This window comes from Nycticebus coucang, chromosome 14 (assembly GCF_027406575.1).
Source record: "Nycticebus coucang isolate mNycCou1 chromosome 14, mNycCou1.pri, whole genome shotgun sequence".
Lineage (NCBI taxonomy): Eukaryota > Metazoa > Chordata > Mammalia > Primates > Lorisidae > Nycticebus > Nycticebus coucang.
The window spans coordinates 3029983-3044409 of NC_069793.1; the positions used below are offsets into that span (position 1 = coordinate 3029983).

The 14427-nt window shown below is 48.9% G+C and overlaps 1 protein-coding gene across 3 annotated transcripts in view; it reads left to right on the top strand.

Annotated features, from left to right (window-relative positions):
• Nucleotides 1-14427, top strand: part of PACS1 (phosphofurin acidic cluster sorting protein 1) — a 166975-nt gene that overhangs the window by 139128 nt on the left and 13420 nt on the right. For all 3 annotated transcript variants that reach the window (XM_053561310.1, XM_053561308.1, XM_053561309.1), the window contains exons 5-11: nucleotides 1972-2116; nucleotides 2323-2414; nucleotides 2507-2587; nucleotides 5542-5601; nucleotides 6355-6515; nucleotides 6795-6888; nucleotides 12022-12102. In XM_053561310.1, the coding sequence (XP_053417285.1) occupies nucleotides 1972-2116; nucleotides 2323-2414; nucleotides 2507-2587; nucleotides 5542-5601; nucleotides 6355-6515; nucleotides 6795-6888; nucleotides 12022-12102 (714 nt within the window). The remainder of the gene's footprint in view (nucleotides 1-1971; nucleotides 2117-2322; nucleotides 2415-2506; nucleotides 2588-5541; nucleotides 5602-6354; nucleotides 6516-6794; nucleotides 6889-12021; nucleotides 12103-14427) is intronic.

A 14427-nucleotide genomic window follows, 5' to 3' on the forward strand; every position in this document is an offset into this window, starting at 1 on the left:
GTACGAGGCTAGCTATTGAACCATTTATTCTGTATTTATTAGTTGGTTTTTTGAAAGGTAGTGCTTTCTGTCCTCCATTTAGTGGCTTATGTGTTTATTTATATCAGTGATGAACCTGTGGATGCCAGGTTTTTTTTTGTTTGTTTGTTCGTTTTGAGACAGAGTCTCACTTTGTCACTGCTGGTGAAGTGCGGTGGCTTCATAGCTCACAGCAACCTCCAACTCTTGGGCTCAAGAGATCCTCTTGCCTCAACCTCCCGCATAGCTGGGACTATAGGTGCCCACCACAACACCCAGCTCAGATTTGGCCAGCAGGAGCCCTCCACACTGGCTTCTGTGTCCTTGCTGGTGTGTCTCATCACTGCTTACACTGCTTCCTCACTTTCTAGTATAAAACACCGAAGCTCATCCTGTACTTCCCCTGACCCTTCCCCGAGCCAGCAGGTTCTCCAGAGCACCCTGGTCCTGTATAGTGGAGAAGGTAGTTAGTAGAGAATGGTAGTTAGAAACCAAGATCTGGGTACAAGGAGTACTCAGCACCCTCTACAGGCTGGCTGAGCAACATGTCTGGGTGTTCACATGCCCTTGTGCACACATCAACAGCTATAGTTCCAACCCAATACCAAAAGGTTCTTCTAGCTTTACTCTTCCCATGTTTCTGATTTCCTTCATGAACAATAAGAAACAAGGCTCCACTATTCTCATATATTTGCGCATTTGTGCACTTCTCTTATGTGATAGGCAAAGCCTCTGCCCAAAGGGGAAGAAGAAAGGGGATATAAATTAGTTTGAAAAAACTATTTCTGTACTTTAGAAAATTAAATAGGAAAAATGTTGTAACTGTGATAAAAGATAGCCCCGACCCATCTTTATGTCCAGGTCAGCATCAGTGTAAGGGACAAGGGGGAGTGAGTTAAGACCATTAAAAGACCCTCATCCCAGACCAGGTGCAATGGCTCATGCCCGTAATCCCAGCATTTGGGAGGCCAAGGTGAGTGGACTGCCTGAGCTCACAGGTTCAAGATCAGCCTGAGTCAGAGAGAGACCCCATCTCTTAAAAAAAATAAATAAATAATAGCCGGACGTTGTGGTGGGCGCCTGTAGTCCCAGCTACTTGGAAAGCTGAGGCAAGATAATTGCTTGAGCCTGGGAGTTTGAGGTTGCTGTGAACTATGATACTACGGCACTCTACCAAGGGCAACCAAGTGAGACTCTGACTCAAAAAAGGAAAAAAAAAAAAAAGAAAATGTCTGGGCAGAATGCCACTGTCTTGCCTATTCATTTAAATTTATGAAAATGAGCCAGGCATTGTGGGGGGTATCCAGAGTCCCAGCTACTCAGGAGGCTGAGGCAGGAGGATCACTTGAGCCCAAGAATGTGAGGTTGCTGTGAGCTGTGACACCATAGCACTCTATTCAGGGGGACAGAGTGAGACTCCATCTCAAAAAAATAAATAAATAAATAAAAAGTGGGCAGCGCTGTGGCTCAGAGGAGTAGGGTACTGGCGGCTCCATATGCCAGAGGTGGTGGGTTCAAACCCAGCCCCAGCCAAAAAAAAAAGTAAATTTATAAAAACGATAGCTCTGGCTGGGCACAGTGGCTCATGCCTGTAATCCCAGCACTTTGGGAGGCTGAGACAGGAGGATCTCTTGAGCCCAGGAATTTGAGACTACCCTGGGCAACAAAGTGAGAACCCATCTCTACAAAAAAAAAAATTTTTTTTTTTTTTCTCAACATAACTACATGTGGTAGGGGTACCTGTAGTCCCAGCTTCTTGGAAGGCTGAGGCAGTATCACTTGGGCCCAGGAATTGGAGGCTGCAATGAGCTGTGATGATGCCACTGCACTTCAGCCTGGGCAATAGAGCAAAAACCCTTTTCTTTAAAAAAAGAAAGATAAGAAAAGAAAATGGAGGCTTCTTTGTGGGCTTCTCCTTATTAAGACATTCCTGCTGCCTTTCTGGGCTCCCAGGTAATGCAGCACCCCAGTGAAGGCGCTCTGGTACTCGGCCTGCATAGTAACGTGAAGGATGTGTCTGTACCTGTGGCAGAGATAAAGATCTACTCCCTGTCCAGCCAGCCCATTGACCACGAAGGAATCAAATCCAAGCTCTCTGGTAAGACATGTGCAATGTCTGGGGACCATGTAGATGAGGAAGGAGCCTGTCCCCAAGCCCTATCCTGGGAAAGCTGAGCAGGACAGTGCCTGAAGTGTCCCAGCAGACAGAGCAGGCCTGGCCCTCATCCACCTACCCTACCTATCAGAGTCTCTTAGGCTGGATCTCCCCAGGGCAAGGTCATCTCACTGAGGTGTCTGTTTCAGATCGTTCTCCTGATATTGACAATTATTCTGAGGAAGAAGAGGAGAGCTTCTCCTCAGAGCAGGAAGGCAGTGACGACCCACTGCATGGGCAGGTACCTTCCCGCAGCCCCTCACACAGACTGTCGGAGAGCCTCTTCCCAGGTCTCCTGACCTCATTCCCCTCCTCGCACCCCAACCCACTTAGGACCTATTCTATGAAGATGAAGATCTGCGGAAAGTAAAGAAGACCCGGAGGAAACTGACATCAACCTCTGCCATCACAAGGGTAAGCCTTGAAGGGCTGGGGGTGGGTCATCTCTGAAAGTTCATCTGGTAGTAGAGCGAGACCAGATATTCAGGCTTGATGGGAGCTTTGAAAATCCATCCATACACAGCCACTCTGCTTCAGGGTTCTGACGTGCCCCTCTGCATCCCTATCCCCCCTGTCTCTCCACCCCCAAAGAGGAGTCACTGTCCTAGGGAACCGTGTTACTGACACAAGTATGCTAGTTCTTCAGGTTGTCACAGGATGGGGTTTTGGAACAGATAATAGTCCCTTAGGGAGGAGACACCTCAGACACCCTGCCAGCCCTCTCCAGGTATGGCTACCCACTACAGAGATCAAGCCAGGTCCCTCTGAAGGGTCAGTATTCCTTCTCGATCATTCATTGAACTTACCCAAAAAGAACCAGCTAGTAGCTGAGTGCTTCTGAGACTCTGGACTCCATACAGTTCAGTCCTATTACCTGTAGTTTTGCTGCCTCAGTGGACCTGTAAACATGGAGACTAAATGGCTTTGGATATGCCTCTGTGAGGTTTCTTCAAGAAACAGTCCAACCCATCTTTGTGTCCTGGGCAGGATCAGTGTGAGTCACTATAAAGGCTCGGCACCTGTAGCTCAAATGGCTAAGGTGCCAGCCACATACACCAGGGCTGGTGGGTTCCAATCCAGTCCGGGCCTGCCAAACAACAATGACAACTACAACCAAAAAATATCCGGGCGTCGTGGCAGGCACCTGTTGTCTCAGCTATTTGGGAGGCCAAAGCAAGAGAATCGCTTAAGCCCAGGAGTTGGAGGTTGCTGTGAGCTATGATACCACGGCACTCTATCCAGGACGACAGCTTGAGGCTCTGTCTCAAAAAAACAAAAATGTGAGTCACTATGTTTGGTGAAATTAAAGTCCTATACAGCTAAAAACTTGAATTCCTAGGTGAACTTTGACTAGTTCTGGAGCTTCTGTGCCAAAGTGTAGGAAGGTCAAAAGTGCCGGAAGCTTTTCAGAAGAAGAATTCACATCTCCATTGTGAATTCTCCATCTCCAATGCTCCATCTCCAGGGGCATTGTGACTCTCTGCAGTGCAGAGCTGGTCTGGGGGCCACCAAGAGCAGAGTCCCACCCTTTCAGGGCTGGATGTGGGTTTCACAGGCACCCCTCCAGTCACCCCAAGGCATGTTTCACTACATTCTTCAGACAAGGCATACTTCGAATCAGGGGATACTTCATCCCCATCGAATCAGTGAGCACAGGGCTGGAGGACTGTTTCTTTGTTCTTGGGTTTCTAACCCTCCAGAATGTCTGGGATATGGCATGTCACTGGAGCCCCACACACTTCACCTCCACTGTAGTCCACACTACAGAGCCTCCTAGGATCTCCTTCTGCTCCAGGTCCTTCTGCTAAGTTTTTCTTTTCTGTAACCAGAAAGTGGCTCTCTGAAGCTTTATAAGTTACCTTTTCCTGCACAGTGACTCCTCCATGGTGTCATCCTGGGGTACAACCAGGACTCTGCGCCCCTGTTAACATGTGCTCTCCCAGAGGTTGCTGTAAGCTGCATGCCCTCTCCAGGCTCAGCTTCCAGGGACTGAGAACCGCTCTCAGTCCTTGTCTGCCTCTGTGCATTGCAGTCACCTCTCCTCTCCACCGATGCCTGGGTCTGCTGGTTCTTCTCTGTCACTGTGAGATCAGGTTCTCCTCCACTTCTGGAAGGCCTCAGTTTCACATGCAAGTTAGTCGTTTCCATCCCCAAATGATGGCTTTGTCATTCAGACAGGACACACATTCTTCTATGGCCAAGCTCAGCTTTATACCTGGAGTTGGAGGCAGAGATAAGCAAGGCCCAGTCCCTGCCATCAAAGAGCAGTCTCCAGTGGCACCCACACTGGACTCAGCAGGGCAGCAGTCCGGTGGGATAGATGCCATAGATGGAGCTGTGTGCATAAAGGACAGCAATGACATGAGAAGAAGGTAGCCACCTCTCACTGAGAGGGCCAGGACAGCTTCATAGATGAGATGCCAGAAGGTTGTTTTTTAAAGGCAGAACATTGCCAAGAGGATCTAGGAAAATGTTTTCATTCAAGGCGCAAGAAACCAAATAAAACAGCCCCATACAGTAGCACAAGGTTTTTTCCTGGGAGCTTTAGGCATTAAGTTTCTGGCTAAGTGTGGGGTGAGGAGTCAAGAGTAAGATGAAGCTGGAGAAAGACAGACTGGCCCTTGGACACTGACAGGCCTGGCCTGTGAGCTTGTTCTCCAGGCAGTGGTCTGGAAGCCTTCAGAGTGGGAGGTAGCAGATAGCTAGGCAATCGGATTTCATTCTGAACAGTCACTGTTGGGCTCTGAGGGAAACAGCAGGGGTGGGGTGTGAGTTGAGGGCCATTGTCATGACTCCAGGGAGATGTAGGAGAAAGGCCTAGAGGGAAGCAGGTGTTACTGGTGAGAACTGGGCAGGATCAGTGTGAGTCACTATAAGGCTCGGCACCTGTAGCTCAAGTGGCTAAGGCGCCAGCCACATACACCAGAGCTGTAAGGGAAGGAGTTGACCAGCAGGGACTTTGGGGGAAGAGGGAGGGAGAGAGGCTCCAGATGTGCTTTGAGGATGTCCTTAACGAGGACTGGGGATGCAAGATGACAAGTGCCACTTAGAAGCATGGCATTTGAGATGCCTGTGCTGTGCACACACGGGTAATGATGCCCAGTTGGTGTCATGGGTCTGAGGGACGAGAGAAACATTTGGACGGGAGGAGCTCTTCTGGGAGGTTGGGCCTGGGGGCCAACAGGCCCTCCTTCTCCCAGGAGCACCTCTTGTCTTCCCAGGTGGGCTGGCTGTGCCACACAGACACCACATCCTCCAAACTCTGTGCCCTCCCATGGTTCACAGCAGCAGGCTCTTAGGCGATGTTTCCTGGCTTGTATTGACCTCATATGGGTGTCTGAAAACTATTGTGCAATTTGCCCCCACAGCAACCTAACATCAAACAGAAGTTTGTGGCCCTCCTAAAGCGGTTTAAAGTTTCAGATGAGGTACGACCCCTTTCTCCCAAGGTTAATGGTGAGTAGAACTCTGGGTTTCACCCGCTGTCCCCGGGTGCATCTGGTTGCTATGGGAGTCAGGGTTCTGGGATGGTGAGGCCTGCTCTCTCTTTCACCCCTAGTAGAGGGCCTCAGTGGAGACAGGAGCTAGAGAAGGCTAGAAATTCCTAGGTAAGGGCAGGAAGGGGCTGTGCATGGAGTGCTCAGAGTCACACAGCATTTGGGGACAGTGCCTAAGCCTCTGGCATGGGGTGTCACAAATCCAGTTGTTTAATTTTCCCTCATGTCCCAAGAGGAATGTCAGTGAGCAACGGCCTGTGGAGTGTAATGTTCTCGGTGGTCAGCCCTTGAGTAAGCAGGAACTGGCCAGTGACAGAAAAGCACTCTTTTCTCTGGGCACTGGAAGTGTCCCAGGACCTGTTTTCACAGGCTTCTCAGTGGACTGAGAAAGGGTCAAAGATGAAAATTGTTGAGAGAGAGTTCTCTGTCTTTGTGTGGGCTGTAGAGGAAGGTAGAACAGCTTACTCAGGCCGCTCCCAGGAGGGGAAGGTAAGCACGTCAGCTCCCCTGGGGCAGCTGCCCAAGAGGGATGACATTGTCACCACACCTTTCCTTCGGCTGCTCCATGGGTTATGGTGCTATAAAGGAGGCAGGTTGACATCAAGCCCAGGAGAAAGGAATTGCTCATCTACTAAAATTGTTAATGAGGACAACCCCAAATTCAGAGATTTCTTCTCATTACAGGTGGGCTTTGGCCTGGAGCATGTATCCCGGGAGCAGATCCGAGAGGTGGAAGAGGACTTGGATGAACTATATGACAGTCTGGAGATGTACAATCCCAGTGACAGTGGACCTGAAATGGAGGAGACAGAAAGCATCCTCAGCACTCCAAAGCCCAAACTCAAGTGAGGCCCCTGTACCTCCCCTTGCCCCTCCGAAGCCCCTCCCTCACTCTCCCTGCTGCTCCCAGGGAATCTTGGGTCTTCGTCCTTTCCACACTTCCAGCTCTCTGGGTAGAGACCACTGGTTTTGCCTCTGTTGGGAGTCCCCCTGCCCAGAACCCACTCTTCCACCCTCCGCTGTGTCCTTCCCTTTGGCATCCAGAAGCCTGGGCTATTGATCTGTCCTGAGCACCAGCTCTGCCTGATGGTGGCACTGACCGTGGCCGTGCTTCTTCACCACAGGCCATTCTTTGAGGGGATGTCGCAGTCCAGCTCTCAGACGGAGATTGGCAGCCTCAACAGCAAGGGCAGCCTTGGAAAGGACACCACCAGCCCTGTGAGCAAGGCCGCTGGCCGTGACGGTGGGGAAGGGAACATGGTGCAAGGGGCTTCACACCTCTGGGCCTTCTGCCCTTCTGACCACAGCTCGTTCTGTGAGGAAACCGGTCTCTTCTTGTTTCAACCTCAGTTTTCCTCATCTCAGTCCTGGCTGGGAGCTCACTTCTCTAAGGGTGTCATGGTGTCTGGTAGGGTGTTCTTTCAGATCTGCTCCCTCATGGCACAGAGCCTTCCCTGTCTAACACACAGCGCCTCCAAACTTCTCCGTCCATGTCTGTCATGTGGTAGCCAGGAGTACGGACATGGGGTAGGTGCATGATTCTGAAGGCACAGAGAAGCCCACCTGTTCAGGAGACAGTCGGCTTCACTGGGTGGACAATCCAAGGAGTGGTGTCCTGAAAGAATTTGGAATTTAGTCACAGACTTTCCATTTTCCCTGATGAGCAAGAGAAGAAAGGAGCTGTCCACTGTTGCATGCCATAGGTGCTTTGGCCCTTCTTGGGAAGGCCCTCTCCCAGGCAGGAGCCAGAATAATGCCAAACTTGGCTCAGGCTTTCTCTTTGTTGACAATTCAAGGCAAGTGGATATGGTGAATGACTTTAGTGCAGAGCTCAGGTTTTGCTGTTGAAATCCCCACATTTCTTCTGTAGGTCAAAGAAACTGAACCCTGTGAGTCCTCCTGTGGCTTTCTGTTAGCAAGAATGCCAGGCTTCCTCCAGGGCTGGCACCCATTCTAGTCTGAAACCAGCAGCTGCTCCTGGGCACCTGGGGGATGCCTTTCTCTTTGCTGCCACAAGGTGGGGCTCTCTCTCCTTGTCAGCGAGCACATGGGGTAGACATCTCCTACCTGCACCCAGCGTCCTCCTGGGAGAGGCCTCGGGCCCCACCTGCAGATGCTGAACCCTCAGTGTCTTGCCAGCTCTGCCTCACAGAGTCCTACAGCCTGGGGGCCTCTCTCAACTCTGGTGCCAATGCTCAGGCATGCCTGCTGCTATGTCTCCTCACGGGGCTGCCGATCGTCAATGTCCACCTGGACAGGCCATTGGCCTCTAGAACCAGGTATCCTCTTAAACATAAGGATAACTCTTTTAGAAAGAAACCTGGACCTGGGTGAGGAAGGGCTGTTTGACAGTGTTCTGGAACGCAGGACACATGTTCTGCTATAACAAATAATCATTAACTGAGACAAACCCCCCAGAAAGCATGAAGCATAACACCTAACATACTCTGAGTGTTCTATGAATGTGGGTGGTCATTGTTCTCAGTTCAGCATGAGAAGCTGTTTTGTACCAGTGAAGGTATTTCTGGCTTGGCACCTGTAGCACAGTGGTTACAGTGCCAACCACATGCCCTGAGGGTGGCGGGTTCAAACCTGGTCCGGGCCTGCTAAAACAACAGTGACAACCGCAACAAAAAAATAGCCAGGCATTGTGGTAGGTGCCTATAGTCCCAGCTACTTGAGAGGCTGAGGCAAGAGAATTGCTTAAGCCCAAGAGTTTGAGATTGCTATGAGCTGTGATGCCCCGGCACTCTACCGAGGGCAACATAACAAGACCGTGTCTCAAAACAAAAAAAAAAAAGAAGAAGAGGAAGGTATTTCTGAGGTCACAGAATTTGGCTATATGTTCTTCTTTAATCTCAGTCACATGGTTGATGCCCTGAGCCTCAGGTGCCTTGTTTGTGAGGTAGTGAGTGGTGTTGGAATAGGGGCCAGTTGACTACAAAGCCAGCTGAGTACCAGTGTTTAGGATGTGGTGAACTGAGGGCCCCTATGTAGACAAAAGCCACATTGGCACAGGGTGGAGTTTCTGAGTTTGAATCTTGAGTCGGTCACTCTACTGACTATGATCTTGGGCAAGTTACCAAGCCTTGGTTTCCTCATCTGCAAAGCACTTGTAAAAAGCACATGCTTGGCCAGGCACAGTGGGTCATGCCTACATTCCCAGCACTTGGGAGGATCACTTGAGGCCAGGAGTTTAAGACCAGCCTAGGCAATATAGCAAGACATTGTCACTACTAAAAAATAAAACATTAGGTGGGCACGGTAGCACACACCTGCAATCCCAGCTACTTAGGATTGAGTCACTTGAGCTCCAGATGCAATGAGCTACAACCATGCCACTCCTCTCCAGCCTGGGCAAGAGAATGAGACCCTGTCTCTAATTTCAAAAAATAAAGAGTAAGAAAAGAAAGTACATTAGCTGGGCGTTGTGGCGGGCGCCTGTAGGCCCAGCTACTTGGGGGAGCGGAGGCAGGAGAATTGCTTGAGCCCAGGAGTTGGAGATTGCTGTGAGCTGTGATGCCACGGCACTCTACCCAGTGTGACAGCTTGAGGCTCTGTCTCAAAAAAAAAAAAAAAGACTGTTAGGATGTAGATGTCTTTTTAGTGAGTCCTTTAAATTCTGGTTCCATTGGCCAGATTTCAGACTCACTAGTGCTTCTCTGCTGATACATTTTTTGTTTTTTTTTTATTTTGAGACAGAGTCTCACATTGTTGCCCTAGGTAGAGTGCTATGATGTCATAGCTCACAGCAACCTCAAACTCTAAACTCAAGCGATTCTCTTATCTCAGCCTCCTGATTAGCTCGGACTAAAGGCACCAGCCACCAGGCCCCACTTTTTTTTTTTTTTTTTTTTTTTCTGAGACAGTCTCAAGCTGTCACCCTGGGTAGAGTGCCATGGTGTCACAGCTCACAGCAACCTCCAGTTCTTGGGCTTAAGCGATTCTCTTGCCTCAGCCTCCCAATTAGCTAGGACTACAGGCACCCGCCACAACGCCCAGCTATTTTTTGGTTGTAGTTGTCATTGTTGTTTGGGAGGCCCAGGCTGGATTCAAACCCACGAGCTCCAGTGTATGAGGCTGGTACCTTAGCCACTTGAGCTACAGGCACTGAGCCAAGCCCAGCTATTTTTAGAGATGGGGTCTCACTATTGCTCAGGCTGGTCTCAAACCCAAGAGTTCAGGTGATTGCCCACCTGGCCTCCCAGAGTGCTGTAATTACAGGCATGAGCCACTGTACCTGGCAGATATTTCTATTTTTAAAGAGTCACATTTCAGATTCACTAGTGATTCTCTGCTATTTCTTTTTTTGAAGAACCCCATATGTCTTGATGTGGGTGTGAAACTTCATAATCCTTTGCTATGAAAGGAGCTTTAAGAACAACAGAATGAGCCTTGCTCATAAATGGAGAACTTCTGAATGGATCAGGAAGACACACGAGGCCATGCATGTGTGGACAGACGTGTGCCCACTGCTTCCACTTGGTGTCCTTCCCTGCTTTCCTAGCATTATTAGTTATTTTTCTTGATATTCCCTTTTATTCTTCAGTTTTTTAGAGGATTCAGTTTATCAGTAGAACCAGAAGGAATTTATGCTGATGCAAATTATTGCAGTTGTTGAGTGTTCCTAAGACTCATAGCATATAGGAGCCACCTAATTCGTTCTCTAAGCTGTTAACAATAGGCCCTGGGGGTGGTAAAGAACACTGTTTCTGCAGCATTGTAAATAATGTGTCAGAGATCAGTCCTCCATAAAGACAGTAGCCTAAATGTCACCCATCCTGCCACCGCCTCCCCAGGCACACTCACATGCTTCAGCAGCAGATATTGTCCCTGAGTGAAGGACAATACGTGGTGAAGACTGCTGGGACCTCAAGAGATGCCTTGTCTGCCTCCATTGCCAAATAGGAGACAAGCTGCAGCTCTGCTAGCATCCAGGGTCCTGGGTGAGAAAAGCCCACCAGTGTTTATAAGAGCAGGAAACTGTCCCTAAGAGGGTTGCCTAGGACATCTGAAAAGGGCCAGTGAACAGGCAGAAGGCACCTCTGAACCCAGATCTTCCAAGGTGAAGATCTTACCAGGAGATATGTCCATACCTTGATTGAGTCACTTTATAATATAGGCTTGCATCAACACATTGCACACCATGAATACCTACAGTTTTGTCAGCTATTCCTTAATAAAGCTGGAGAGAATAAAGATGTTATTAAATGTTGCAAGTTTGCCATGGGAATGATGTTGTCACTGTCACAGGACTTGACAACAAAGCATGTGACTTTAACACCTGGCAGAACTGTGTTGTCACCCCAATTCATTCTTTTTTTAAACATGTTTAATTTTTTTTCATACTGAGATCCAAAATTGAGTTTAATTGTCTTCAGCCTTGGGTCTGACCAGGGTTTTTCCATGATTCTAGACTCTGTTATCACTGATCAATCACATAGATGGAGTGTGAATGAAGTAACATGCTGCAGTGTGGAGGCAGCTCTTTCTGCATGGCTCCACGCCATCACACAAGCCTAGTTAACAGGTCTGAGGCCACAGATGTGGCTGGAGTATGCTGAGCTAGTCTTGCAACTGGCTTAGTCCAATGACTGCCAGAGGAGGTGACTGGAGACATTCTTGGTTGTCTAAATGGGGGCTGTTCCTGGCACCTTGTGAGTAGAGATTAGGGATGCTGCTGAGCGTCCCACAGCACACAGGACAACCCCTGCAACACAGGATGATCCAGCCCAAAATACCACTAGTGCCAAGTGGAAAGACACTGGTTAGAATGTAACAGAGGGCGGCTGCTTTTGTGAGCTTTGTCCAGTAGTTTGCCCAGTGACCCCTGAATGACTTAACATTGGGTGGGTTTTTTGCTGTTTTTTTTTGTTGTTGTTTTGGCTTAATATGTTCTGTTAGAGATTCTGGGTGTTTCCACCAAACAAAAAGCATTTGGCTAAGGTGTCTTTACTCTCAAAATCAAAGACCTAAACTATAACATCCTACTTTCTCTGACAAGCAAAGGAGGCCCCTGTTTGTCCCTCCTGGGTAATTGCTTTACTGCATCCCAGGTCAAAGATTTTGTGGCTCCAATAGCAAAGCTATCTGACCTTTGAGCTCCTCTCCCAAGGACACCTTGCAGGATTTTGGATTCTACATCTCAGCATGTTGACTGATTGATTACAGAAAGAACTGACCCCTCCGAAGCTTTGTTTCTACAAAAATACACCCCCTCATAAGATAAGAGCCCTAAAGATTTTATGAGGTTGAAGATTAAGTGAAAGTGTGTTAAGCTTCATGGGGAACTGGTAAAATCAGTGGTATTTATTTGTATCCGTGTAAACGAGTTATTAACCATTTTTGCAGATGGAACTGGCTGCTCTAGAAAAAGTCAAATCCACTTGGATTAAAAACCAAGATGACAGTTTGACTGAAACAGACACTCTGGTATGTATGATTCAGTTTCCTATTTCAGCTATTTCCAATAGCAGTTGTCCCTTTAGAAATAAGAGGAAAGGGCTGGCTGGGCACGGTATCTCACGCCTGTAATCTCAACACTCTGGTAGGCCGAGATAGGTGGATTGCTTGAGCTCAGAAGTTCGAGACCAGCCTGAGCAAGAGCAAGACCCCATCTCTAAAAAATAGCCAGGTATTAATGGTGAGCATCTTTAGTGCCAGCTACTCAGGAGGCTGAGGCAAGAGGGACGCTTGAGCCCAAGAGTTAGAGGTTGCTGTGAGCTGTGATGCCAGGGCACTCTACCGAGGGTGACAAGATGAGACTCTGTGCCTCAAAAAAAAAAAAAAAAAAGACCCTCAGGAAGGACTGCCCCATACTCTCTTTCTCCTGAAATCCTCCCTGTTATGTGACCTACCCTAGACACCAGGTCATTCCCCAGATTAGCAAACCAGAAGTGTCCCCATTCTACCCTTTAGTTCAGCGGTTCTCAACCTGTGGGTCGCGACCCTTTGGGGGTCGAACAACCTTTTCACAGGGGTCACCTAAATACATCCTGCATATCAGATATTTACATTATGATTCTTAACAGTAGCAAAATTACAGTTGTGAAGTAGCAATGAAAATAATTTTATGGTTGGGGGTCACCACAGCATGAGGAACTGTATTAAAGGGTCACGGCATTAGTAAAGTTGAGAACCACTCCTTCAGTTACAGGGATCTGATACTGGTTTGGGTAATTGCTCACCATCTGTCACACTCACTTGCTCCCAAGAGATGATCAGTGTCACCCTTCTCTTAGGATGTTGCTCCTTCAGTGGCCATGCAGCTCACTTTAAGTCTCTAAGGGGTTGCTGGTCAACTCCTTCCTCTAAGACAGTGGTTCTCAACCTTCCTAATGCCACGACCCTTTAATATAGTTCCTGTGGGTTGCGACCCACAGGTTGAGAACCGCTGTTGTAAAAGGTGTTGAAGCTACTCGGGGGTGCTGCTGGGACGCACAGTTTAATTACACAGTGATCACACATGCCCTGGGCACTGAAGATGCACATACAATCATGCCATGGTCTGTCACCAAGGCCCCTCCCAGGAAAGCCCCTGTGCACACCTGGGGTGAGACCCTGGGGGATGCAGACTGGAGTTGGGGGGCAGGCGCACATCTGAGCTTGGCCTTGTAGGATACACTGAAGTTCATCCTGTGGGACCAGAGGCTGGACCAGGGTGGGAAAGAGCAGAGAACTTGGCAGAATTCCACCTGGGGTACGTGAGCCTTGTAGGGAGGCCTTCTGGGTGTTGAGTGGAATGGAAGGTAGCATGATTTCAGGCTTGTTTCCCATAGTACAGCACACTGCTACCTGAAGGGTCTGTGCTCACTTCTTCTGTTTTATGGTCCACCAGTCATCTGGATAATCCAGCTTCCACTCAGCCCCACTGCGGCCCACACTGTGTGTGGCAGCTGTATTCTCAAAATGGAATGCCACTTGTGTCATTTTCTGTCTAAACTTCTCAGTGATTAACCAAATCTCAGAGACTTGATGTTGAGCAAAAGAAGCCAACACCAAAGAAATTCATGCCATAGGGCTACATTTATGTGAAATTGACAGACAAAGGGAAGCCGTGCCAGCAGGAGTGAGGACACCTGTTGCCTGTGGGAGTGGGAAGGGGCATGTAGGACCCTTCAGTAGTGCTAGAATATGCTATGGTAATCTGGTTAGCTGTCACCTAGGGGTATACTTGGGTACACATTCAATTCTGTTTTACATTGGTGCACTTATTTTAAGGATATTATGTCTCAGGTAACCATTTCGAGAACATAAAGAATAGGCAGAGGTAGAGAGGTAGGCAGGCGCACGGCCTCTATGGGGGGCAGAGTCCTTGACAGGGTGGGAACACTGGGGAAGGGGTGGTCCTTGGGAGGACATGTGGGACAGTAATGTAGGAAGATGGCCTGGGCCAAGTCCTGGAGGGCCTCAAAGGCCCCACTGAGGAATTGAGACTCCATTCTGAGCAGTGCAGAGTATTCCTGTTGTTCTAATAGTGATGTGGTCACCTTCGTGCTTAGGAAGACAGCTCTGCGACTGGCAGGCTGAATAGCTCAAAGGGGGAAGGAAGTGAAGCTCAGGAAGGTTGTTGAAAGTGATCTAGGAAAGGCAAGGGCTCAAACCCAGCAGGTAGAATGAGAGGGATGGAGGCGAGTGAGCCTAGGGGAGGTGCAGCCAGGAGTTGGCATGAGGAGGAGGCAGGAAGGGAGAACCCCAGGTAGATGCCAGTGGCTGTGGCCAAGATGAGGAATGTAGCTAGTTCCTAGACCATAGGGC